At 43.2% G+C, this 25009-nt stretch overlaps 1 protein-coding gene across 1 annotated transcript in view; it reads right to left on the bottom strand.

Moving 5' to 3' along the window:
- LOC122670902 (DEAD-box ATP-dependent RNA helicase 3, chloroplastic) overlaps positions 1-25009 on the bottom strand; it is a 114248-nt gene that overhangs the window by 40723 nt on the left and 48516 nt on the right. The window contains exon 5 of the mRNA XM_043867929.1: positions 13101-13325. Within this exon, the coding sequence (XP_043723864.1) occupies positions 13101-13325 (225 nt within the window). The remainder of the gene's footprint in view (positions 1-13100; positions 13326-25009) is intronic.

The raw sequence follows: 25009 nt of genomic DNA, 5'->3' as shown, positions 1-25009 counted from the left end.
GCAACAGCAATGTCAGGATGTGTGTGTGAAAGATAAATCAACTTCCCTACTAGTCTTTGGTACCGGCCTTTATCAACAGTTTCACCCTCCTTTTCTTTAAGACGAACATTAGCATCCATAGGAGTATCTGAAGGGTGACATCCTAACAATCCAGTTTCAGCCAATAAGTCCAAGACATACTTCCTTTGAGAGAGAAAGATGCTTTTAGAAGATCTGGCAACCTCAATCCCAAGAAAGTACCGTAGGCTGATCTCATCACCATCATTGCCTGTAACAACAATGTCATCAACGTAGACTATAAGAACAGTGAGTTTTCCACCAACCCTCTTTATAAAGAAAATGTGATCAGCATTACTCTGCTTATAGCCTACAAAAATCATGGCCTTGTGAAACCGGCCAACCACGCTCGAGGTGACTGCTTCAGCCCATAAAGTGCATGCTTTAATTTACACACTTTGCCTTGATTACTATCACAAGAAAACCCTGGTGGAATATCCATATACACCTCCTCACCAAGTTCTCCATTGAGGAAGGCATTCTTCACATCTACCTGTTGTAGATCCCATCCAAGATTAACTGCATAAGATAGCAAAACTCGAACCGTATTCAGCTTTGCAACAGGAGCAAAGGTCTTCTAATAATCAATCCCATATGTCTGAGTAAAGCCCTTCGTGACCAGGTGTGCCTTATATCGATCCACAGTCCCATCAACTTTCTGTTTGACCAGGAACATCTATTTACATCCCACTGGTTTTTTCCCTGGAGGAAGAGCTACAAGATCCCAAGTATTGTTTTTTTCAATGCTCTCATTTCTTCCAACAATACTGCCTTCCACTTTACATCTGTATAAGTTTCCTGCCAATTTTTAGGAATGGAAACAGATGAAAGAGAGGACACAAATGCAAGGAAGGATGGAGAAAGTGAACTATAAGAAACAAAGAGAGAAATGGGTTGCTGAGTGCAAGTCCTAGTACCTTTGCGATGAGCAATAGGTAGGTTGAAGGAAGAAGTCTTACCAGGAGAAGAAGGATCTAGATCCTGAGTAAGCAATTGGATAGGTATTGGTGCTACAGTGGATTGAAGCTGCCCTCTTTTGGAACATCATTTTTTATAGGTAATAATGTTGGAGTTGTCAATTCTCTTCTGAAATTCACCAATGGTTCTCTAGACTGGAGTCAACTTCCCCTGAATAAGAACATCATCACCATTATTTTCCATGATCTCCCCCTATAACGGATTCCCTTTGGATGAAGGGGCAGCAGCTAAAGGGGGCTGGGCAGCATCTAAAGGATATAAAAGTGGAGGAACCACATCTTCACTAGAACTCTCCCCCTGAAGAGGTGGTGAAGAATAATATGGAAGGTTTTTATGAAAACTAACATCCATACTGACCAGACTACGACGGGAAGGGGGACGGTAACACTTATAACATTTTTGGGTTGGAGAATAACACAAAAAAAATACACCGTAACCCATGGAGTTCAAGTTTGCCAGGAGATTTGGTATCCCTAGCATAACATACACAGCCAAACACCATAGGGGAAACCACAAAAGAGGAATTCTAGAGTAAAATCTCAGCCAGACTACGTGAGTCAACAACTCGAGAAGGCAACCAATTAATAAGATAGGCTGCAGTGAGAACAGCATCCCCCCAATATTGGGAGGGAACATTTCGAGCAAATATCAATGCTCTGGCCACTTCTAATAAGTGGCGGTTCTTCCTTTCAGCCACACCATTTTGGGCTGGGGTATCAACACAACTAGTCTGGTGAATAATCCCACGATCAGCAAAGTATTTTTGAAATTGAGATTCTTTATACTCGGTTCCATTACCACTTCTCAAAATTTTGAGAGTAGCCTGGAACTGAGTTTGGACCATTTTATGAAAATGCTGAAAACATGAAAAAACCTAATGTTTTGTGTGCATAAGATATACCCATGTGTTTCTAGAGTGACAGTCAATAAAGGAAAAAAACCAACGATTACCAGAAAGAGAAGTCTTACGACTAGGGCCCCAAACATCAAATGCACCAAATAGAAAAGTGAAGAACTCTTTTTATTTGAAATAGAATAAGTTAAACGTGTCTGTTTGGCCAGATCACAAGCCTCATAAAAAAAATCATCCTCATTACATTCATTGACCAAAGTAGGAAATAAACATACTAAAATTCCTAATGGAGGGTGACCTAATCTAGAGTGTTATTGGTAAAGTTCAGAAGAGACCAAAGAGTTCTGGTGTAGCCGAGAAGGTAATGGTGGTGGAGTAAGATGACCATCATCAAGCAGATACAATCCACCGTGCACTTTACCAAATCCAATTGTCTTCCCAGAGACCAGATCCTGAAAAACACAATGGGAAGGGGAAAAAAAAGTCACTTTGTAGTTAAGATCACGAGTAATACTACTAATCGAAATGAGGTTAGGATAAAATTAGGAATGTGCAAAACAGAAGACAAAGTAAGAGAGGAAGTACAGTTGATGATTCCTTTTCTAGAGATGGAGGAAAGGAAACCAACAGCTACCTTGACTTTGTCTTTCCTAGATGTGGGAGAATAGCGATGGAAAAGGCTAGAGGGACCAGTCATATGATCTGTAGCTCCAGAATCTATGATCCAAGGATGGGAAGCTACGGAAGCACAATGACCACCAAATGGAATACCTGACCGGGCAAAGTATGAACCTGAAGGAGCAGAGGAATTGGCAGGAGCTGATGTAGTAGAAGCAGCAGCAGCAGCAGCAGAAGACCGTAGCACATGTAGGAATGCCTGTAGATCATCCTAGGATAGACCAATGTCAGTAGCAGGGGTTGTGGTAACAACCTCAGTGTGATGAGCCTTGTTCTTTGTTTTTTTTTTGACAACCCGTTTGGCTTCAAAGTCAGCTAGTTTCCCATGAAGCTTCCAACATTTCTCTTTGGTGTGGTAAGGGTTGTGACAATGCTCACAAGTAACAGTGTCAGTAGTAGAATCACCAAGAGAAACATTTCCAACAGGTGCAGGAATAGCCGAGGCAACAGTCTGGAGGGTTGATCTGTTAGTAATAGGAGGGTGGAGCATAGCAGCCCTACGGTTCTCTTCAGTGGAGACTAAAGCATAGAATTGTTCAAGTGTGGGAAAAGGGGAATGGCCCAACACTTGAACACGAATATGGTCATACTCAACATGCAAACCAGCCAAAAAATCATAAACCCTAATTTTGTCCTTATGCTTCTTATATGCAACAATATCAGCAGTTGTAATGGGGTGGAAATCAGAAAAAATGGTCCAATTGCTGCCAAAGATTGCGCAAGGTAGCATAACACTTGGAGACAGATAACTCCCCTTGAGTAGTATGAGTAGCCTTTTTCCGGAGTTCATACACTTGTGCATCATTGCCGAGCTGTCCATATGTTTCCTTGCAAGTACACCATATTTGATGGGCTGTATCAAGTAGAAGAAAACCACTGGCAAGGTCTGATTGCATTGAGCCAATTAAATAAGACATGAGGATACCATTATTGGAGATCCACCTGTCCCGAAGATGACCAGGTTCAGTTAGCATAATAGTAGTACCATCAATGTGGCCAGTAAGCCCACGGCCAACAATGGCAAAGTATGCAGAGCGAGACCATATCAGATAATTGCTCCTATCCAATTTGATAGGATTAGGAAGAAGGTCACAATTGTCACTCCTACCATGTCCATCACTAGTAGAAGTGCTAGTAGAGACTTCAGAGTCATCCATAATGCAGCAGAGAAACCCAAATCGCAGAGGACTGTTGTGATGAGAAACCCAGTAAATACTTCAAGAGAAGGGCTAGAAATTGGTGGAGAGACCTTTGCAATGGTGATAATAGGTGTCTCAAAAAATCAGCAGCAGCAGACAATCCAATCCCCTAGATCGATTTTTTCAGGGTTTTGAAAAAAAACCATGATTGTGGTGAGATCGATGTAGGGGAGAAATCTTAAAAAAAATCATTGAATGTGGCTGAAACTTGGCTCGAGTGTTGTTTTATAAGGGCTTGAGCACTCCTCCAAAAATCAGCAGCTCCAAGATCGATATTTGCCAGGGTTTTGAGAAAACCTTGTTTTTTTGAAGAAAAAAAATCGATCAGAGGAGGTCTTCAATATGGTTTGAGAAAGGAACTTATGCAAAAAATATCCTGCTGCAGTTCTTGATCTTCAATAAGAGATTGGTTCCTTGTAGTTGATATAGAATCAATCCAAAAAAAACTTGAAGCTTCAAATATCAAGCCAGGGTGCTTGGTCCTATCGAGCAGAATTATTTATCATTGAAAGAGGTGAATGGAGGGCAGCAGCTGGATCTATTGATCACCTCATCAGTGCTGCCCTATGATTAGAATAGAGAACAAAAGAAAAAAAGGAGAGGAGAGAAAGATCGAGAGAGAAAAGAGAAAGAAGAAGCTGAGAATAGAAGAGAGGAAGGACCCTATTTCGAAACCTGCTCTGATACCATGTTAACAGATTCAGAATTAGAGTAATGCTCGAATGATCAATGTGATAAAAAAAGCCTTGTATTTATAATATAAGAGATTACAGCTTAATGTCCAAAATACCCCTAGCTTAGCCGACTTAACTAGGAGGTACATAAACATAAAAATACAACTGTAAAATGACAAGAATACCCCCACAGTATTTTGGTGTACATTATTCAACACAATTGTTTCCCATGACTGTTCAAATGGCCCCCCTCTCATTGCTGTGGACTATTTTGTGCAGCTCTTCCAGCCCCCTCTCTTCTTTCCTTGATCCTATTCCTGATGGGCTCCTAAATAAGACCATCCCTCCTCTCCACCCTCCGATCCATTCCCTCAGAATCTGAAATCCTCTCTATTGTTCTCTCTCACAAGGCTAATCGAACTCCTGGTCCTGATGAGTTTAGTATCATTAAAGTGGACCTAATTCAAGCCCTTCGAATTTTTTTCCTCGACCCTTCCCAGATCCTAGGGATCAACCATACCTTTCTTGCCCTCATCCCCAAAAAAGTGGGTGCCTCCGCTATGCCTGATTTCGGCCCCATAGCTCTTTGCAATCTTCTCTACAAGTTCCTTGCAAAAGTCTTGGTCGACTTGGGCGCTTGGGCGGGCGCCTTGGACGTCTTGTTTGTGTCGCCTTGACTTTGGACCCTCTCCAATGCCTTGGGTTGCCTAGACACTGTGACAACTATGGTCTTGGCTAATCACCTCAAGTCGGTTGTTGATTCCCTAGTTAGTGAAAACCAATCAGCTTTTGTCCCTGATTGTTGTATTTCTGACAATATCCTCCTTGGCCATGAAATTGTGAGAGGCTTTGATAGAAAAAACCATCCCCCTTCCGCCATCTTGAAGGTTGACAACCACAAGGCTTTTGCCTCCTTGCAATGGGACTTCATTGTCAATGTCATGACCAAGATGACTTTTCACCCTATTTTCACCAACTGGGTTTACCACTGTATTTCCTCTCCCCCCCCCCCCCCCACAACTTTTCTACCCTTATTAATGGCAGTCCCGCGGGTTACTTTACATCCTCTATTGGTATTCGCCAAGGCTGTCCCCTTTCTCCCTACTTTTTCATCTTAGCCCTTGAAGTCTATCCAAAAGCATTCAATCCCTTACGAACCAGCAGTTCATTACTCCTCTACCCAAATGTAAGGCCTTCAGCTCTCCCACCTTGCCTTTGCAAATGACCTCATGCTCTTCTTCAAAGCTGATTCCCTTTGTCCAGTCTGCTTTGTCTTGATTGGCAATTTGAGGGTATGTCAGGCCTCTGTGTGAACCTTTCAAAGTCCCTTCTCTTCTTGTCCGGGGTTTCTGACGACCTCTAGGCCAACTTGAAGGAGATGTCTGGATTCTCTATTGAGCTTCTTCAAGTTAAATATCTGGGCTTACCTTTGATCCCCTCCAGATTGACTACGCACCATTGCACCCCTATGCCTGATCTCATGCGCAAGAGACTCCAACTTTGGAAGGGTAAGTTTTTTTTTTGGGTGAATACAATAATTAAATTACTAAAGGAGAGCAAGATAACAAGAACCCCTTAGGGGCAGCAACAAAACAGCCAGCACAAAAAACCAAGCCCACAACTAATGGGAGCCTAGGCCAACAAAAGAAACAAAAAGGAGACCCCAGGATACAACAATGAATCTATTCCTTGGGGTGTCAAGGCAAAAAGAAGGAGGGGCAAACGACAATTTCGCTTTAATTTCAAAAGAAACGGAATCCCAAATCTGTTGATAAGACCGAGAGTTAGAGGTCCATTTCCTGATATTCCGCTCCATCCAAACATGATTGATCGTAGCACAAAAAGCCATCTTTCCAACCTTGTCACAAATGGAAGAGCCTGCAAATGTCATATCAATCCAAATCCACTCGCGAGAGAAGGGGAGAATTCTTCTAGGGGCAGGCCAGCATTTGGATAAAATGCCTTTCCAAATGGCTGCCGAGGTAGGACAGCCAAAAAAAAGATGATCAGAGTCTTCCACATTGTTCCAGCAGAAGCAGCACGAGGGAGAGATTGATTGGCGGTGGCGAAGGAAAGCCTGGGTTGGAAGGCAGTTAGTGAAGACCCTCCAGGCCGTGAAGCAGTGGCGGGGAATGTGATGTTTGAACCAAAGAAGCTTCCTCCAAGTGACCAATTGACCTTTCTGACGAATAAGATCCCACACTGCTTTAGAGGAGGAGGAGGTTGTTGTGGTAGTCGACCAAACAATACAATGCTCCCTTCCCAAAGGTCTTCTAGTGATGGAGTGCAGGTCATTCCAAATACTGTTAAGTAAAGGAGCCGTTGAAGGGGGGGGGGGGGAGCCCATCCAACCTGATCCAAGATGTCAGCCACCAAAGAGAGCCGATGGAGACCTGATGCATAAATGAGTCTAGGGGAGACAGAGTGAAGGAGGAACCCCCTTGGATGCCAGTGATCTAACCAAAGAAAAGAAGAAAGACCATCCCCAATCTGAGAACGGATGACCTGATCGACCAGGTGGCGAGTAGCTAGGATCTTGCACCAAACCCAAGAAGCATCAGTAGAGGGCAAAGCGGTCCAAATGGAGTCCTGCCGAAGGGGACCCGAGTAAATCCAATCAACCCAGATGCTTTTGTTTTCTGTAACAATTTTCCAAAGTAGCTTGATGATGCCAGCCAAGTTCAGTTCCTTGATTCTTCTAATACCCAAACCACCTTCCTTCTTTGGGAGACAAACAGCAGCCCAACGAAGAGGATGCATAAATCTTAAAGATTCGGTACCCTTCCAAAGAAAGGCAGCCAAGAGAGATTCCACAGATTTGATAGTGGATTGAGGAAGACCATATATGCCTGACCAATAAATTTAGGAAGACTCCAAAACTGATCTGATGAGCACCAACTTGCCAGCATAAGAGAGCAGTTTTCCTTTCCACAATTGAAGTCTTTTCCTGATAAGATCCAACATCGGGGTGCAGTAATGAGCTGAGAGTCTAGTAGGAATCAAAGGAAGCCCCAAGTACTTGACTAGAAGCTGTCCCTCTTGGAAACCTGATTTTTCTAAAAAACTAGCTTTGTCTTGCTCAGAAACTCCAGCAAAGAATAGAAAGGACTTGGAGGGGTTGGTGCGGAGGCCTGAAAGCACATGGAATTGCTGCAAACAAATCAAAGCTGACTCAAGGGAGGCAATGGAGGCCTTTGAGAAGATCATCAAGTTATCAGCAAAAGCCAAGTGAGTTAGCTTGATAGCCTTACACTTGGGCAGAGGGGAGATATGCTGAAGATCAGTGCTGATTTAGATTTTCTTGGATAGAACTTCCAAAGCCAGAGCGAAAAGGTCTGGAGATAGAGGGCACCCTTGTCTGATTCCCACCGAAGCTCCAAAGTAACCTGCTGGACTACCATTAACCAGAACTGAGAACATAGGAGATGAGATGCAATGATGAATCCACTTGACAAATATCAAAGGGAACCCCATCATGGTCAGGACTTGAACAATAAAATCCCATCGGAGGGAATCAAAAGCCTTGTGGATGTCAATCTTCAATAGAATACCCGGATAATGGTTTTTCCTGTCAAAGCCTCTAACAATTTTGTTGCAAAGGACAATATTATCAGAAATACTTCTTCCAGGGATGAATGCTGACTGGTTGTCACTGACAAGAAGATCCACAACACTCTAGAGCCTTCGGGCCAAAATTTTGGCAATAAACTTGTAGAGCAAATTGCAAAGAGCAATGGGCCTGAAGTCAGTCAAAGCTGAGGCACCTTCTTTCTTGGGGATAAGGCAAAGAAAGGTGTGCTTTGCTCCTTTGATCTGGCTAGGATTGAAGAAGAAGCTCTCTATAGCCCGGATAAGATTAAACTTGACACTACCCCAGCAAGCAAGGAAAAAAACCCATACTAAAACCATCAAGACCAGGAGCTCCTTTCACCTTGAGAGAGCTAATAGCAGCCACAATTTCATCTTCCTTAGGGATGGAGCTCAGGATATCAAGAAACTCACTTGGTAGGAACTTGATAAGTAAGGATGGAGAGATAAGGCCTTAATCTTCAAGGGGACCACTGAAGATATTTTTGAAGTGATTAACTGCCAGATCCTTTATCTCTTTGACTGTAGTGACAGTAGTACCATCAACAGAAGCAAGCTGAAGAATGGAGTTGGCATTTATTCTTGCTTTCAAAGACCGATGAAAATAGCTTGTGTTTGAATCACCCAATTCCAACCATTTAATTCTTGATTTTTGCTTGAGAAAACTTTCTTCCCTAGAGAGCAAGGAGGATAGCTAGTGAGAGAGCTCTTTTTCTTCTTCAGCCAGAGGCCCATTAAGGATATCAGATTGCAGCTGGAGCTCGATAGAAGATAACTTGTCTTTGCAATTCAAAACCTGCTGTGAAATGTTGCCAAAAATGTTAGTATTCTAATCTTTGAGGACAGCCTTGACATTGCGAAGCTTCTTGGCGAAAGCAATGAGGGGGGTAGAGGGAGCAAAGACAGGTTTATTCCAAGCTTCCCGAACCGTGTGTAAAAAGGTGGGATGGGAGGACCACATGTCAAAGTACTTGAAAGGCTTTGGGCCAAAGGAAGTGGTGGGCTGAATGGCTAAAGAGATTGGAGAGTGATCTGATATGTCAGGGTTGCCAAAAGAGGCAAGGGAGGAAGGGAAACCCGACAACCAGACTTCGTTAACCAAGACTCTGTCAAGCTTACAAGCAATGCGGAGGTTACCAGCCCTTTTGTTGCTCCAAGTGAAAGGAAACCCAGTCCACCTAAGATCATTCACTCCGATGTCTTTAATACAGTCATTAAAAGAATCCATGGCTTCTATATCCAAGTGGTCACCACCTTGTTTTTCGGAGCCAAATCTTATAACATTAAAATCTCCTCCCAAGCCCCAAGGGAGGTTGCCAATTTGACCAGCAATGGAGCGCAAGTCAGACCAAAGAGGGGTCCTAAGAGAGGGGGAGTTGAGAGCATAGACCACGGTGAAGGAGAAGTGGCCTTGGCAATCCGAAAAACTGAGGTGCAAGAATTGAGAAGAGGACGATAAGAGGGATATGGAAATTTTGTTTAGATCCCATTAAATCCAGATTCGACCATTGAGGTGGAAAGAGTAGTTTGAAACCAGCTTCCAGCCTGAGGCAAGGGAATTCAAAATTTTGGCCGAATTATGCTCTTTGACGTGAGTTTCTAAAAGACTGCAGAAAGAAGCTTCGGAGGAGTGCAAGCGAGAGCAAACTGAAGCTTGCTTTGCAGGGAAATTAAGGCCCCTAGTGTTCCACACCAATCCTTGGATCATTTGGAAAGGGGGAGGAGAGGCAGCAAAGGCCCATTGAGCCGGGAGAGGATAGAGCATCCTTGAGAGGCACTGCGATGACGCTGAGGGTAAGAGTGGTCCAAAAAGGGGAAATCCTTGTAGGAGTGGTTGAGAGGAGCCTGAGAAGAAGGGGAGTTGCAGGTAACCATCGGGACAGAGCTTGGCGGAGATAAAGAAGAAGAACGGGGGGGGGAGGGATGATTCGGGTTAAGAAAGCTTTTTGGATATGGGTCAAGAGCAGCCCGGGTACCCGATGGGGAATAGATAAAAGGGAGATTGGCTTTATGAGGGCCAGGTCCAAAAGAAGCAGGATCAAAAGGGGTCGCCAAAGGGTTAGCCAAGGGGACCACAGTGGGAGAGCTGACAGGGCCTAATGGGACAAAAGGGATGCTGGGGCCCACACATAAGAGAGAGGAAGATAAAATGACCTCAGAGTTCCTTCTCGCAAACAAAAGAGGGGAAGCGACCAGGCAATCCTCAGCAGACGAGGAATCAGCAAAAAGCATTTCGACATCTTTCGAGGGCTGAATTAGAGAGCCCAGCGGTAGCGACACAGAGTCAAAGGGATCCTTGCCAGGGGAGCCAAGAATGGAATGATCTGCTAAGGTGATCTCTGACATTCAAGAACGACTTCGAGGAATAGCGTAAAACTGGGGCTTCTTGGGGCACTCGCAAGGTTCAGAGGGGGCAGAGTCTTCAGCAGCGTCATCGCACTCCAGGCTGTTGTACCCGTTCTACAGGGACTGCGGCAGGGCCAAGGTAGCAGGAGGACGATGGTTGCTCCGGCGATGCTTCCGACGGTTCCCAGGGAGGCTTCTGGTTTTAGATCTGCCATGATGCCAAGACCAACCATCAGCTTGAACAGGAGGAGGAGGATGCACCGGAGCCTGCGGCGAGAGAGTTTCAGCCAAGGGCACTCCAGTTTCGGGGGCCAAATCAGCTCCAGGGGAACCTTTACAGAGACAGAGATTGGAGTTATGGCCAAAGGTTTTACAGACCAAACAGTGCGGCGGCATCCAATCAAAGTGAACTTCTTGTTCGAAGGAATAGCCATCGCCCTCTTTAACCGTCATGAAGGTAGGAAGAGGCTCAAGAGCATAAACTTCAATACAAATTCTCGCAAAGGCAAGTCGATCTTTACGTCTGGTTCGCACATCGGAGAAGAGAGGTGTACCAAGCACCGAGCCCATAGCACTGAGACCGTCGGTGCAACAGTAGTGAAGAGGGAGCCCCGGGAGTGAGACCCAAAGCGGAACAAAGGAGAGATCCAGTTTACGGAGCTGTAAAGATCGATGCCATTTGCGCAGGAAAACAGGCTTCTTCCCTACAAGCCAAGAACCTCCCCCGATGGCACGGACCTTGTCCAGAGCAGAAGAAAACTTGAAGATAAAGAACCCGTTGTCGAGGAGGAAGACATCCAAGGAACCTTGGGCACGCCATTGCTTCGAAAGAGAAAGCTTGACGACTTGGAAAAGGGGTCTCGAACCAAGGAAATGTCCAATAAGGCAGTTCTCCCACAGCTTTGCCTCATCAGCAAGAAAATCAGGGGGACAGAGAGCTATTTTTGCAGAGCCTTCCAAGGACGGAGGAACAAAGTGTAAAGGCAGACCATCAGAGGAAGAACCGATTAGAAGCAGGGGGGGAGATGGCGGGAGAAGAATGAGGCGAAGGAGAGTTTGGAGAGGGAGACGGCATGGCCAGATGGCAAGGAGAAGAAAGGAAGGAAGAGTCAGGCCAGCAGGAAGGGTATGTTACTATCCTTTGCAGGCCGTCTCGAGTTGATCAGATCACTTCTTCAGTCTTCTTTACTGGTCAGGCATCTTTGGTATTCCTCAGGTTGTTATTGTAAAGCTCGAAGCTCTCATGTGCTCCTTTCTTTGGAAAGGATCCGAGTGCTCTAGAATCCTTACAAAATTCCTGGGCCTCAGTTTGTCTCCCCAAAGCCGAGGGAAGCTTGGGGCTTAGACACATAAAGGATACCAATTCTGCCGGTATCCTTAAATTGATTTGGAAGATAGCCTTCAAGCAGAGGAACATTTGGGTTTACTGGGTTTATCCTTGCAGGCACTCGTTTGAGACCTACAATGCATTCCTGCCTCGAAATAAAATTCAAGTGCTACCTAAATATAAAGACAGGTTGGCCAGGATGGGCTCAATAAAGGTCATCTTCCCTCCTATAGTTCTATGCATACCAGACTTCTTTTCCCTGCCTATAGCTTCTCTTGCACTTTTTACCACAGGATCCCAAAATGCTTTACTTTTGTCGTCACTCAAAGGAAATGCTGACAATGAAGAACTTTAATTTTGCACCCTAAGCAGGCAGCTAATTTTGCAACAGTAGATGTCACTTACCCATAAAACTTCAGTTCTGATGAAATTAATATTCAAACCAGATATCAACTAAAAACAACATAAGGATCAGCAACAAATATCTCCTTTGGGCATGCAAAGAACAAATATCTCATTATAAAATTGAAGAGAAAATAAGTACCAGAAGTGCGTCAAAACAGAAATCCAAAATAACAGAAACTTGCTAAGATTCCACAGAATTCTATTAATATGAAATGGCATTTTTGCATGTTTCAAGGCAAAATCTGATTAATAAAATTGGTGCAAAATCCTCTAATCACGACAACAAACCACATCTGTCACATGAGAATGATGTGTGACCATGTAACAGGTTAAACATCACTAATGCAGAGAACAATTTGATCTTTCCAATTAAAATACAGGAAACCTTAAGCATTAGAGACATGTGACTCCTCTAAACAACTAAGCTAACCCGTATACGCCAATTACTACAATATCCTAGAGTGAATTTACCACATACTCCTGGCCATCAAAGGCTTTATATCCTCTCTGAACTCTTCTGAAATGTACGCAGGCAGGATCCTTCACATGGATGATACAACTATTAATCCTCTAAAATGACTTTCAATCTGCTTAAATGGATTCAGAATGTCATGTTCAGATTCTCCTTTGGATGAGGAAAAAGAATTCAAATGGTCTTGAAGCTCTTGCATGTGGCATGACACCCACACCCCTGGCTTAACCTCCACACCTTGAATCCAGAGATTAATTTTTCACAAATCACAACCCATCCAATATTGGTTCATAAATGCATCTATTTTGTCTCCATATCAATTCATTGAGAGAAAACTTTCAATGCAAGTTCTAAGAAATTCAAGATCTTGTTAAGAAAAACCAAAAGCATCCCTTCAATTTCATTACATAGAAGCAACTACAAATTTTTTATTTTTTGGGTGTGTATATTACAGAATACAGATTCTATATATTACCAATTAGAAGGACCAATAAAAAAATAAAAATAATAGTTATCAGGTTACCAAATCAACATTTGGGATGTCAAGCCCACGAGCTGCAACATCTGTAGCAACAAGAACAGTGAATTTTCCCTGCCGAAAACCATTCAGTGTTCTCTCTCTCTGATGCTGAGAAATATCACCATGTAGTGCCTCCGAAGCAACACTGTTAGTTAAGGTCATTGACACCTCATCAGCATCCCGTTTTGTCTGTGTGAAAACAATGGTCTTGCCACCTTTCGCATAGACCTGAAAATCGTGACAAAGCCCAATTTTAACCATATATAAAGAAAGGGTTTTTTTTAAAGGACTAACGTTAACTTATAAATAAGGTGGGGGCAGGAAAGGGACCCTTTAACGCCTTGGGAAGATATCAAATTCAACCCAGGAATATTATGACAATAAATAAATTAAGTTTTAATTTTCACCTTGAAAAAAATAAAAATCAGGTTGGAGTGGGTAAGGGACCAATTAATACCAGGAAAGATATCAAATTCAACCCAAGAATATTATGATGCCTACTCACAATCACAGGGACATACTGGATCATCCTTTGTCGACAGCTTCTTCTCCTACCCAACCCACCAGCCGTACATGCATCCATTCCCATCTTATGAAAGTAGCTCAATGGCTGGTTCTTCACATTACGATGACCTATACCCTAGGATGGGTTACATGCAGTATGTAGATGAGACCATTTACAAGGCAGTTTTGGAGGACTACTCTCGTTTCTTCTTGAACACTATGACTTCATATGTCATGTAAACAGAAGACAATGCATGTCAGCTCCATCGGACCATGAGTGGACTCGATCCAGCATGTCATAGTTCATATCAGTAGATAGTCACAGACTCACAATATTATATTGTTGGGACATGGAGGACTAGTGTGTCTATGACCTATGTATTGTTCACTGTACTTGGGTGTCTGTGTAATATGCTTTGTTCACTATACTTTGTAGTTTCTACTTTAAGTTTTTACCTATTTCTTAAATAATTATTCAATATTATATTATGTGTCTTCATCCATAAATGCATAATTTACTTGTTTTACTTGCCAAATATATCTCATAGCACTCAAACAATGTGTAGAATAGGCAATATTATATATGGGTTCAACGTTTACTACCAACCAAAGCTGCAAATCCAAAACACCAAATTGGATGCTGTTTTACAATTCGCAGATTTAAAAAAATATTTAATAAGACTAAAACAAGCTTGCTGAATTCACTCTTGTATCTTTGTCAACTGGATTCACTCTTGTATCTCTACTCCTCTCTTCTCTGTCCTTCTAAATGGCAGCCCGGCTGGTTACTTCCCCTCCTCTGTCGGTATCCGTCAAGGTCGTCCCCTCTCCCCCTTCCTTTTTTGCCTCTCTCTGGAGGTGCTCTCCCGTGGTATCCAATCTAAAACCAACCTCCATCTCCTCTCTCCCATCCCCAAATGTAAGCTCACAAATTTGACTCACCTTACTTTCGCCGACGATCTCATGATCTTCTCCAAGGCTGACTCGCTATCCATTGAGTCCATCATGTCATCCCTTCACCTTTTTCAGAGCTTTTCCGGCCTCCGCATCAACCTCCTCAAGTCCCACATCTTCCTTGCTGGTGTGCCAGACACCACCAAAGCCATCCTCACCTCTCTCACCGGCTTCACCCTTAGCACCCTTCCTGTCCGATATTGGCCTACCCCTTATCCCAGCTAGACTCTCAGCCCACCATTGCTCCCCTATTTTAGATCTCCTTCGCAAGAGGTTGCAGCTTTGGAAAGCCAGGCTTCTCTCCTATGTAGGTCGGTTAGAGCTCATTAGATCAGTGCTTCAAGCTTGTTACATTTATTGGAGTGCTGTTTTTAGCCTTCCCCAGGCTATCATCAAGGCAGCGGAGTCTATTATGTTTGCCTTCCTTTGGAAAGGAGTGGATTCAACTAGGTTTCTTCATCCTAAAAGTTGGTCTTCCCTCTGCCTTCCTAAATCCGTAGGAGGTCATGGTCTTAGAAGGATAAAAGATGTCAACATTGCTGGTTCTCTTAAACTTATTTGGAAGCTCCTCACCAACAAGCATTTGGACTTCTTGGGTTTACGCAGGGCCCCGCCGCAGGGACTCCATTGGGTCTGTAAGCCCAGTGGCTGACTCCTCTTGGGTTTGGCGCAGAATTTTACAAGTGAGACACATAGTCATTGAAGCCATCTCTTGCAGGATCGATGATGGCCTCTCTACCTCTCTCTGGCTGGACAAATGGCACCCCTCTGGTGTCCTCTCTTCAGTCGTGAATTCCCGTGACATCTACTCCTCCGGATTGGACAGATCTTCCTTGGTTGCTTCCATGATCAGCAGAGGCTCTTGGTCCCCCCTATTTCTCCCCCTCCCCTTGCTGACCTATGGAGCTCCCTCCCCCCCCCCCCCCCATCCCCCCGGTCACCAAGGTAGAGACGACACCATTCTATGGCTCCCTTCCCCCTCCGGCAGATTCAGTTCTCATTCCGCTTGGAATTTGTTTAGACATAGAGGGACCCACTGTCATTGGCACAAAGTAGTCTGGTTCAAAGGGCATATCCCTCATCACAGTCTCACCTCTTGGCGCGCCCTAGCCAATTGCCTCCCCACTCAGGCCTTCCTCATTCACCGCCACATACAGGTCCCACCCAACTGTTGTCTTTGCTGGAATGGGCTTGAGGATACAGATCACCTGTTCTTCTCTTGCCCCCTTGCTTCTTCCATTTGGACACGTGTCCTTCGTCATTGCTGGCCAGGTCGTAGAAGTCCCCTCCCTCTTAGTCGGGAATGGGTTTGGATTGATATGACGTTCGGAGGGAACTCGATTTGTGATTTTGTTGGCAAGCTTGCCTTTTGTGCCGCTATCTCCCACATTTGGATGGAGCGTAATCTCAGAAGATGGACGTCCAACTCTCGCTCTCTTGACAAGATTTGGAAAGCCATCTCCTTTAATGTTTCTTCTAGAATTAGTTCCCTTCCCCTCACTGTGGTTAAGGATTCCCCCAAGGAACAGGCTCCTCTTTCCATTTTGCAGCCGAGCTAGCTCTTAGCTCTGGTTTTTGCCCTCAAGCTTGTATATTCCTTCTCTTTACTTCGTAATTTAAATTATTATTCATCCAAAAAAAAGAGACTAAAACAAGCTTCCCGTAGAGTTTCAGAGCCACCTATGTCCATTTGCCCACCAAAACATCAAAACAAAACCAAAAAAAAATGCAATGTTTCAGTGAGATTTCGAGACGAGTTTTTGAACAATGAATAAGATTATGAGAACAAAGGAAAATGCCAGATGAATGGAGGAGAAGCATTGTGGTTCTGAATTACAAAAATAAAGGTGATACCAAGAATGCATACCAAATGCAGCCTAAATCTGACCAACAGGTTATAGAAACACATCAGGGGAAGGTAGTGACAGTAGCTGCCAATACTATCTTCACCAGTGGCAACAGTGGCTGCTGCTGCTGTTGCTCCTCTTCTTCTCCCCCATTTCTTTTTCTACTTTCTTCAACCTTCTTTCCCCAGAATTCTCTTATTTTATCCCATTTTCCCCCTGGATTTCAAGTCTGGTTACCTAGACAACTTAGCAACTGATTGCCTTGGGCTTCCACAACTGCCTTGCTGCCTAAGCGACAACTTGACAACTATGGTGATGACAAATGATAACCAAACACAAGTCTTCTAATTTTCCAACCAAAACAGGTCTAGGAATGCAAAAAACAAAGGATTAACACAAACTATAGAGCTTGTGCATTATCACAAGGTGATTACATAACTGCAGCTTGCAACCAAAGGTATTTCTTTTAACTTTGCAACCAAAACAGGTCTAACACAAAGATGGCTATACTACTAAGATAATCCAAAATATTTTTGCACGTAACATAATTTGAACAAAACAAAGTGAAACCAGAGGCAAATTGTAGGCACTTCGTAAGGCAAGGAATGAGCAAACCCCTTAGTAAATTTCAAAACCAACAGCATTATCAAACTAGAAAAGGGTACAGAACAGGAGAGCTAGGTTAAGCTTCATTCCTATTGTATTTGATATTATTATAATATCAGATTTAATATAATCAGATCAGAATTAGGAGATGGAGAAAGAACTCAAAGAAGAAAAAAGAAAAAGAAGAGAAAAGGAGCCGCAAGTCTCCAAGATGGGAGAGAGCCTGCGATAAAACATAGAGAGCTATCGCAGGCCTGTCCCTAATATATTAATAATATCAATAAAACAAAGTTTAGGACAATAACGCCCCTACACAAAACCGAGATAACACATAACAGAAATAAATAAAGTGAAAAACCGATGTACCCTTATAACCTTATAACCACCTATTCCAACACTCCCCCTCAAGCTGGAGCATGTACATCACCCATGCTCAGCTTGTTACAGCATGATCGAAAACTAGGACAAACAAGGACTTTGTGAACACATCAGCAATCTGATCAGACGAAGAGACAAACGGTGTCTCAACCAGCTTCTTCAAAACGACACTACGAACAAAGTGACAATCCACTTCTATATGCTTAGTTCTCTCATGAAAGACAGGATTACTAGCAATATAGATGGCTGCCTGGTTGTCACAAAACATCTTCATAGGGGTAGGAACAGAAAACCCCATCTCAAGAAGGAGAGACCTAACCCACATTAACTCTATAGTGGTATGGCCATGGCTCTATACTCTGCTTCAGCACTGGACCTGGCAACTGTGGTCTGTTCTTGCTTCGCCACGTGATCAAATTTCCCCCAACAAACGTACAGTACCCAGTAGTAGATCGACAGTCACTAGCTGAACCTGCCCAATCTCCATATGTTTATTTGGTCGATAAATCAGCCCCTTCCCAAGGGCCCCCTTCAAATACCGAAGAATCCAAATGGCTGCATCCCAATGAAACTTACAAGGAGACTGCATAAATTGACTGAGAACACCAACATAAGAAATATCTGGCCTAGTGACTGTCAAATATAGCAACTTCCCAATTAAGCATTTGTAGGAATGAACATCCTTCAAACCCTCATCATCATCAGAGCCAAACTTGTGATTAGGATCCATAGGTATATCTACTGGTTTTGCAGCAAGCATACCAGTTTCGGTCAAGAGATCTAATACATATTTCCTTTGGAATAGGCTGATTCCCTTTTTACTTCGAATAACCTCAATCCCAAGGAAGTAGTGAAGCTGGCCCAAATCATTAGTTTGAAAATGCTGCTGTAAGTAATTTTTCACTTCCTTGATTCCACTCTCATCATTCCCTGACACAATAATGTCATTAACATAAACAACAAGAACAACTAATTTCTCTCATTGGCGACAAACAAACACCGAATGGTCTGAAAAGGATTGAGTAAAACCAAAACCAGTCACAACTGAACTAAACTTCTCAAACCACACTCGGGGAGACTATTTCAGCCCATAGATGGCCTTGTGCAGCCTACACACACGCCCACTCTTCTCCCCCTGAGCAACATAGTCTGGAGGTTGCTCCATATAGACCTCTTCAAGTAGGTCACCATAAAGAAAAGCATTCTTGATATCTAACTGGTACAAGGACCAATCAAAATTTACAATCAGAGAAATAATGAGGCAAACAGAATTCAGCCTAGCCACACGAGAGAAGGTCTCAAAATAGTCAACACCATAAGTCTAGGTGTACTCTTTAGCTACCAGGCAGGCTTTGAGCCACTCAACAGACCCATCAGAATGATACTTAATAGTGTACACCCACCGATACTTGACTAGGTCTTTACCAGGAGGTAAATCCACCAACTCCCAAGTATGTCGAGTCAATAAAGCATCCATTCCACATCCATGGCCTTTTTCTAGGCAGGAATATTAAGAGCCTCAGTGTGACTGCGAGGAACAGTATAGGAAGACAAATAGGTAGCAAGACTATATGGACAAGATGGAAGATGAGATACAGAGACAAACTTCTCAATAGGATAGGTAACTAAAGATCTTTGAGTACATGAACGTTTACCTTTCCGAGTGGCAATGGGTAAGTCATTAGGATCTGGATCAACTGGTAAGTCAGGAAGAACAGGTAAAACCGGATCTCCACCAAAGGTTAAGGAAGGTACAAGAATCGATGCAGAAAGGCTAGTCTAATCTGTATAGAGCTACCCACACCTGTAGTGGATAAGTAGACAAAGGAACAATGGCAGGAATGGGAGGAGGGTCACACACAGCTAATGGATCACTGAACACGGTGGGCTGATCAGAAAAATAGGATGTACCTTCGAAAAAAGTGACAACCACACTCACAAATTGCTTTCTAGTGAGAGGGTCATAGCACCTATATCCCTTCTGGGTCCTAGAGTAACCCAACAAGATACATTTGGTTGACCGAGGGTCCAATTTATCTCCATGGAGATGGAGATTATGAACAAAGCAAACACACCCAAAAACTCAAGGAGGCAAACTAAAAATCGAAACACCGGGAAACAAAATAGAAAATGGTGACTTGTCACCAAGAACAGAAGATGGCTTTCGGTTAATCAAAAAACACGTAGTAAGAACTGTATCACACCAAAAATGTTTGGCCACCTGCATATGCAACATGAGGGCCCTGGAAACTTCAAGTAAGTACCTATTTTGTCGCTCCACTACCCCATTATGTTGAGGAGTATAGGAGCAACTAGTTTGATGAATTATTCCATTAGTAACACAAAAGGAGGATATCTCAGATTGAACAAATTCCAAAGCATTATCAGACCGAAACACTTTTATAGAAGCATTAAACTGATTTTTTACTTCATTGCAAAAAGATGGAAACACAGTTAAAAATTCTGATCTATCCTTTAAAATGTACAGCCAAGTAGTTCTTGAATAAATCATCCACAAAAGTCACAAAATATCGAAAACCATGTCTATTACTGGCCCAACAAGAACCCCATACATCTGAATGCACTAATGAAAATAAAGTACCACGGGGCAACAAGCGAGAGGGATAAGTAGCACGATGATGCTTACCCAACTCGCAGCCCTCACACTCTAATTTAGTTAAAGATTTAAATTGGGGAAAAACAACCTTTAACCTAGACAAAGCTAAATGACCTAGCCTACAATGCCATCAAAACAGAGACTCTCAGCCAACAGTAGTAGCGGCAGCTGAAGCAGATTGAGCAGCACCATTCAAATAATATAGTCCATCTTTCTCACATCCTCCACCAATCGTCTTCCTCGTGTGAAGATCCTGAAAGACACAGTAAGAAGGAAAGAAGGTGACGGAGCAATTCAAATGTTTAATAAGTTGACTAATAGAAAGAAGGCTTAAGGGAAATTGGGGAACATGTAAGATAGAAGAAACAGAAATATTGGAATTAAGTGAAACAGTACCATGTCTGGTAACAGGAGTAGAGGAACCATTGGCTACAATTACAGGAGGGGTATGAGAACTAGAAGAAATAGAACTAAAAACAGATGACTTACCAGTCATGTGAGCAAAAGCCCCCAAATCAATGATCCGGGGTGTGGAAGTAGTGGAAAAGAGGGCAGCAGGTGTACTTGCATGAGCAAGAGTGGCAGCAGTGGTGGATGCCCCAGAAGTGGAAGTAGATGATTCCAGACTCTTGATGCGACGCATGAGTTGTTGCATCTCATCACGGATGTTGGTAGAAGAATCTCCGACAGACGAACCAGCCTTAGTATCACTAGGTGTAACAAAATGAGTACCCTCTTCAGAAGTTGCATGATTGGCCAAGTTTTGAGCCCATTCGGGTTTCCCATGCTTGGACCAGCATGTGTCAACAGTGTGATTTGTCTTCCCACAATAAGAACACAATCAGGTTGCTCTATCAATATGCTGTCTTCCAGAATTACGACCATTAAATCCACGGCCTCTAGTAGGAGTGAAACCAGAATTTTCCTTGGGGTTAGTTTCAGGCTCGGAGCTAGGAGAGACAATACGCTGCAGCCTAGAAAAGGTGTCATTCAAAGAAGAGACAGATTCACCAGCCAATAGATGTCCTGTAATAGTCTTGAGACTAGGACTTAAACCAGCCAAAAACTTAGAGACAAAAAACTCGTTCCTTTGAGCCTTCAATTTTTCAATGTCAGTAGTAAGAGGCTGGAAAACATTCAATTCTTCAACCATGCCCTTAAAGACACTGTAATAGTCTTCGAGAGACTTGTCCGCCTGCTGAAACTGAAACAATTTCTCATGAGTTCAAAGATACGTGTCATATTCTTCCCTTGAGAGTATGTCTCCTTGAGATCATCCCAGACTCCCTTTGCTGTGGTGTGGAACATAACATTCGCAACAATGTCCGGTTCCATGCTGTTCCATAACCAAAGTAAGATAATAGCATTCTCCTTGTTCCAAGTGCTGTAATCCTTAGAGTCAAGTTCTGGAGGAGGAGAGGTAATGTAGCTAAGCTTGTCCTTAGCTATAATGTAAACCCGGACAGCCTGTGCCCACAATAAGTAGTTGGAATTCCCCTTCAACTTTATGGAGGTAATCTGAACATTGACATTGTCATGGGGTGTCCTAGGATCAACCATAGTAACCACACTTCAGGGAAATCGACTCTGAAGAAAGAGAAGTAGAGAAGCAGCAACCACAACAGCAGGTAATAATAAAAAAAATACTGATCTGCAGCAAGAAAGGCAGCAATAGACAGCAGCAGCACCATACTGATAGAGGCACCAAGATAAGGAACAGACCAGAATCGATCTCAGGGTTCTTAAACCAGGTTACCAAATTGATGTGTTGATATACCATCAAAACAACTAGAAAAATCCTCACGATCATAACTATGATCAGAAAACATCCCAAAAAAATTTCTCATATAGAGATCGATCCTTGTGAGATTTTTTTTTTTTTCTCTCAGATCGATACCTGCAACAAGGGCTGTAGATGATAGAATCTTCAAATCACAAATCTGTAGGGGCAGTAATTAGGGATAGAACACTTCATTAATTGCTGAAGAAGTGATTCTAATGCATAGTAATCACAGCTATTGGTGGCTACACCCCACAGAGAAGAATCGAAAAAGAGAAACCAGTAAGAGAGATTGAGAAAAATTCCAATCTGATTATAGAAGCTTTGATACCATGTTATAATATCAGATTTAATATAATCAGATCAGAATTAGGAGATGGAGAAGAAGAAAAAAGAAAAAGAAGAGAAAAGGAGCCACAAGTCTCCAAGATGGGAGAGAGCCTGTGATAGAACATAGAGAGCTATCGCAGGCCTGTCCCTAATATATTAATAACATCAATAAAATAAAGTTTAGGACAATAATGCCCCTACACAAAACCGAGATAACACAGAACAGAAATAAATAAAGTGAAAAGACCTATCTGCCCTTATAACCTTATAACCACCTATTCCAACAAATATTTTATTAAAAAATAAGTGCCTAGTCTATTCCCAAGTTGCTTCTCAATGTTTAGGACTCCCAAAGGCGATGACTAGGGCAGGTTAAAGTATGCTCATCGATCCCCCCCCAAGATGCAGTCTTTGTTGCTTCTTTGACCGGTACGTACTTACTTGCGAGGGGACTAGCATGAGCATGGAGGGATCTTGTACATGAAGTGAAGTTTCTCTTTATCTTCCAAGTTGAGGAATTCCTGCAATTAGTATCAAATATTTGGACAAAACCTAGTCCCACCATCATAATTAGTTTCCTTGTGTACACCCACACACACAAACAAAGAAATAAGAGATGATACGATAGATAAACGAATAAATTTATTGATAAGAAAAATAGAAATACAACAATGACAGAAAAAAACCAGCCCAAAGGGACCATGCCTAGGGGGACTGTTAAGATATATATTGTGATTCGTCACGATAGAAGAGTGTCCCTATTATGATGGGTTTGGTCTCCTTTAGTGTCCCTCCTTGCTTTTGCAAAAAAGCTTCGTAATTCCAAGGCTGCTCTCAAAGTTTGGAATTCCACCATCTTTGGTAATATTTCCTCCTGGCTTTCCTCCTGCCATTCCAATCTCTCCCTTGTCCAATCCCAACTCCAGTTGGACATGCTAAACCTTTGCTTGTTGAGGAAGAGAAAATGCTCTCCACTAAGTTATCATCTCTCTCCTCCCAAGAAGAGAAGTTTCTCTGCCAAAAATCCCACATTAAATGGCTTGAAATTGGAGACTCTAATACATCTTACTTCCATCGTTCTTTGAAAGCCCGCTCCAACTCTAATTCCATTACAATGCTCCTGGCTTCTGATTGCACCCCAATCATTACAGCCCTTGACATTAAAAATGAAGCCATCTCCTTTTTCTCCTCTCTCTTCTGCCATCTCCTCTCTCCCCCCTCCCCCATCCCCCCTAACCTCATTAATAAATTCGTCCCCTCCTCCTTTTTGGATCTTCTCCAATCCATTCCCTTGGATGATGAAATCCTTAAAGCAGTTCTCTCGCATAAATCCAATTGGGCTCCAGGTCCTTATGGGTTCAGTATGGGATTCTTCTCGGCTAGGTGGGACATCATCAAAGATGATCTCATTAAAGCCATCCGTAGCTTCTTCTATAATCCCGGCCAGTTCCCGCACATTAACCGAACATTCCTTTGCCTCATCCCCAAAAAAGAGGGAGCCTCTTCCCAGTCAGACTTTAGGCCTATCTCCTTTTGCAATCTTCTCTACAAATTCACTGCCAAAATTCTGGCTAACCATCTTCAGTTGGTGATTCCTTCTTTAGTTAGCCCGAACCAATCGGTATTCATCTCTGGTAGAAGCATTGTTGACAATATCCACCTTTGTGCGAAGATTGTCTGGGTTTTGACCGTAAATCGCATTCCCCTACTGCCCACTTGAAGATTGACATCCATCAAGCTTTTGACTCCCTAAGATGGGACTTCATTTGTGATGTCTTGACCCAGAAGTCCTTTCCCCCTGTCTTTGTCTGCTAAATTCACTCCTACATCTCTTTTCCCTTCGAAAGTTGGTATCCCCCAAGGTTGCCCCCTCTCTCCTTTCCTCTTCTCCCTTGCTCTAGAGGTCCTCTCTAGGAGCATCCAGGCTAAAACTGACCAACATCTCATCTCCCCAATCCCCAAGTGCAAAAGCCTCAATCTCACCCACCTTGCCTTTGCAGATGATCTTATGATCTTCTCCAAGCCTTCCCCCTCCTCTATCTCTTCCATCATGTCTTCCCTTCAGCTCTTTGAATCTCTCTCGGGTCTGCGCATTAACCTCTTAAAATTGCAAATCTTTCTTTCCAGGGTCGTTGAGCATGACAAAACCACCCTTCTCCGTTTGATTGTGTTTTCCCTCGGGTCTCTTCCCATGAAATATCTTGGCCTCCCCCTTATTCCTGCCAGGCTGACTAGTAATCATTGCACCCCTATGTTATACTTATCCATAAGAGGCTCCAGCTTTGGAAGGGCAAATTCCTTTCCTATACGGGTATTGTTCTAATCAAATCCGTCCTCCAATCCTTTTACATCTATTGGTGTGGTACCTATGGGCTTCCAAAATCCACAATCAAAGCTATGGAATTTCTCTTCTGTGCTTTCCTTTGGAAAGGCCAAGAGTCCTCCAAATTCCTCCACCCGATTAGCTGGGCAGCAATCCGCCACCCCAAATCTAAAGGAGGCCTTGGCTTCCGTCGCGCGATTATAATATTGCAGGCCTTCTCAATCTAATTTGGAAAATCTCCTCTAAGCATGACTCAATTTGGGTTAATTGGGTATACTCCTACCTCCTCAAAAAATGATTCCATCTGGACTGTACCCCAGCCTGCAGACCCCTCTTGGATCTAGCGCAAAATCCTTCTCCTCGGTTCTTTAGCCCTTAGTGCCACTTCCTCTGTGATCATAGATGGTCTCTCCACCTCCCTCTGGCTTGATCCTTGGCATTCCGCTGGAGTCCTTTACTACATCTTAGGTGCCTGAGGGCTCTACTCTATTGGCATCCCCAAATCTGCTCCTCTCGCATCTATAATCTCCCAGGGCTCCAGCCCCCCCCCCCTTTCCCATTCCCTTGCTCCCC

This window comes from Telopea speciosissima, chromosome 8 (genome assembly GCF_018873765.1).
Source record: "Telopea speciosissima isolate NSW1024214 ecotype Mountain lineage chromosome 8, Tspe_v1, whole genome shotgun sequence".
NCBI lineage: Eukaryota > Viridiplantae > Streptophyta > Magnoliopsida > Proteales > Proteaceae > Telopea > Telopea speciosissima.
The sequence above is the reverse complement of the archived record's forward strand: the minus strand, read 5'-3'. Positions and strand labels throughout refer to the sequence as shown.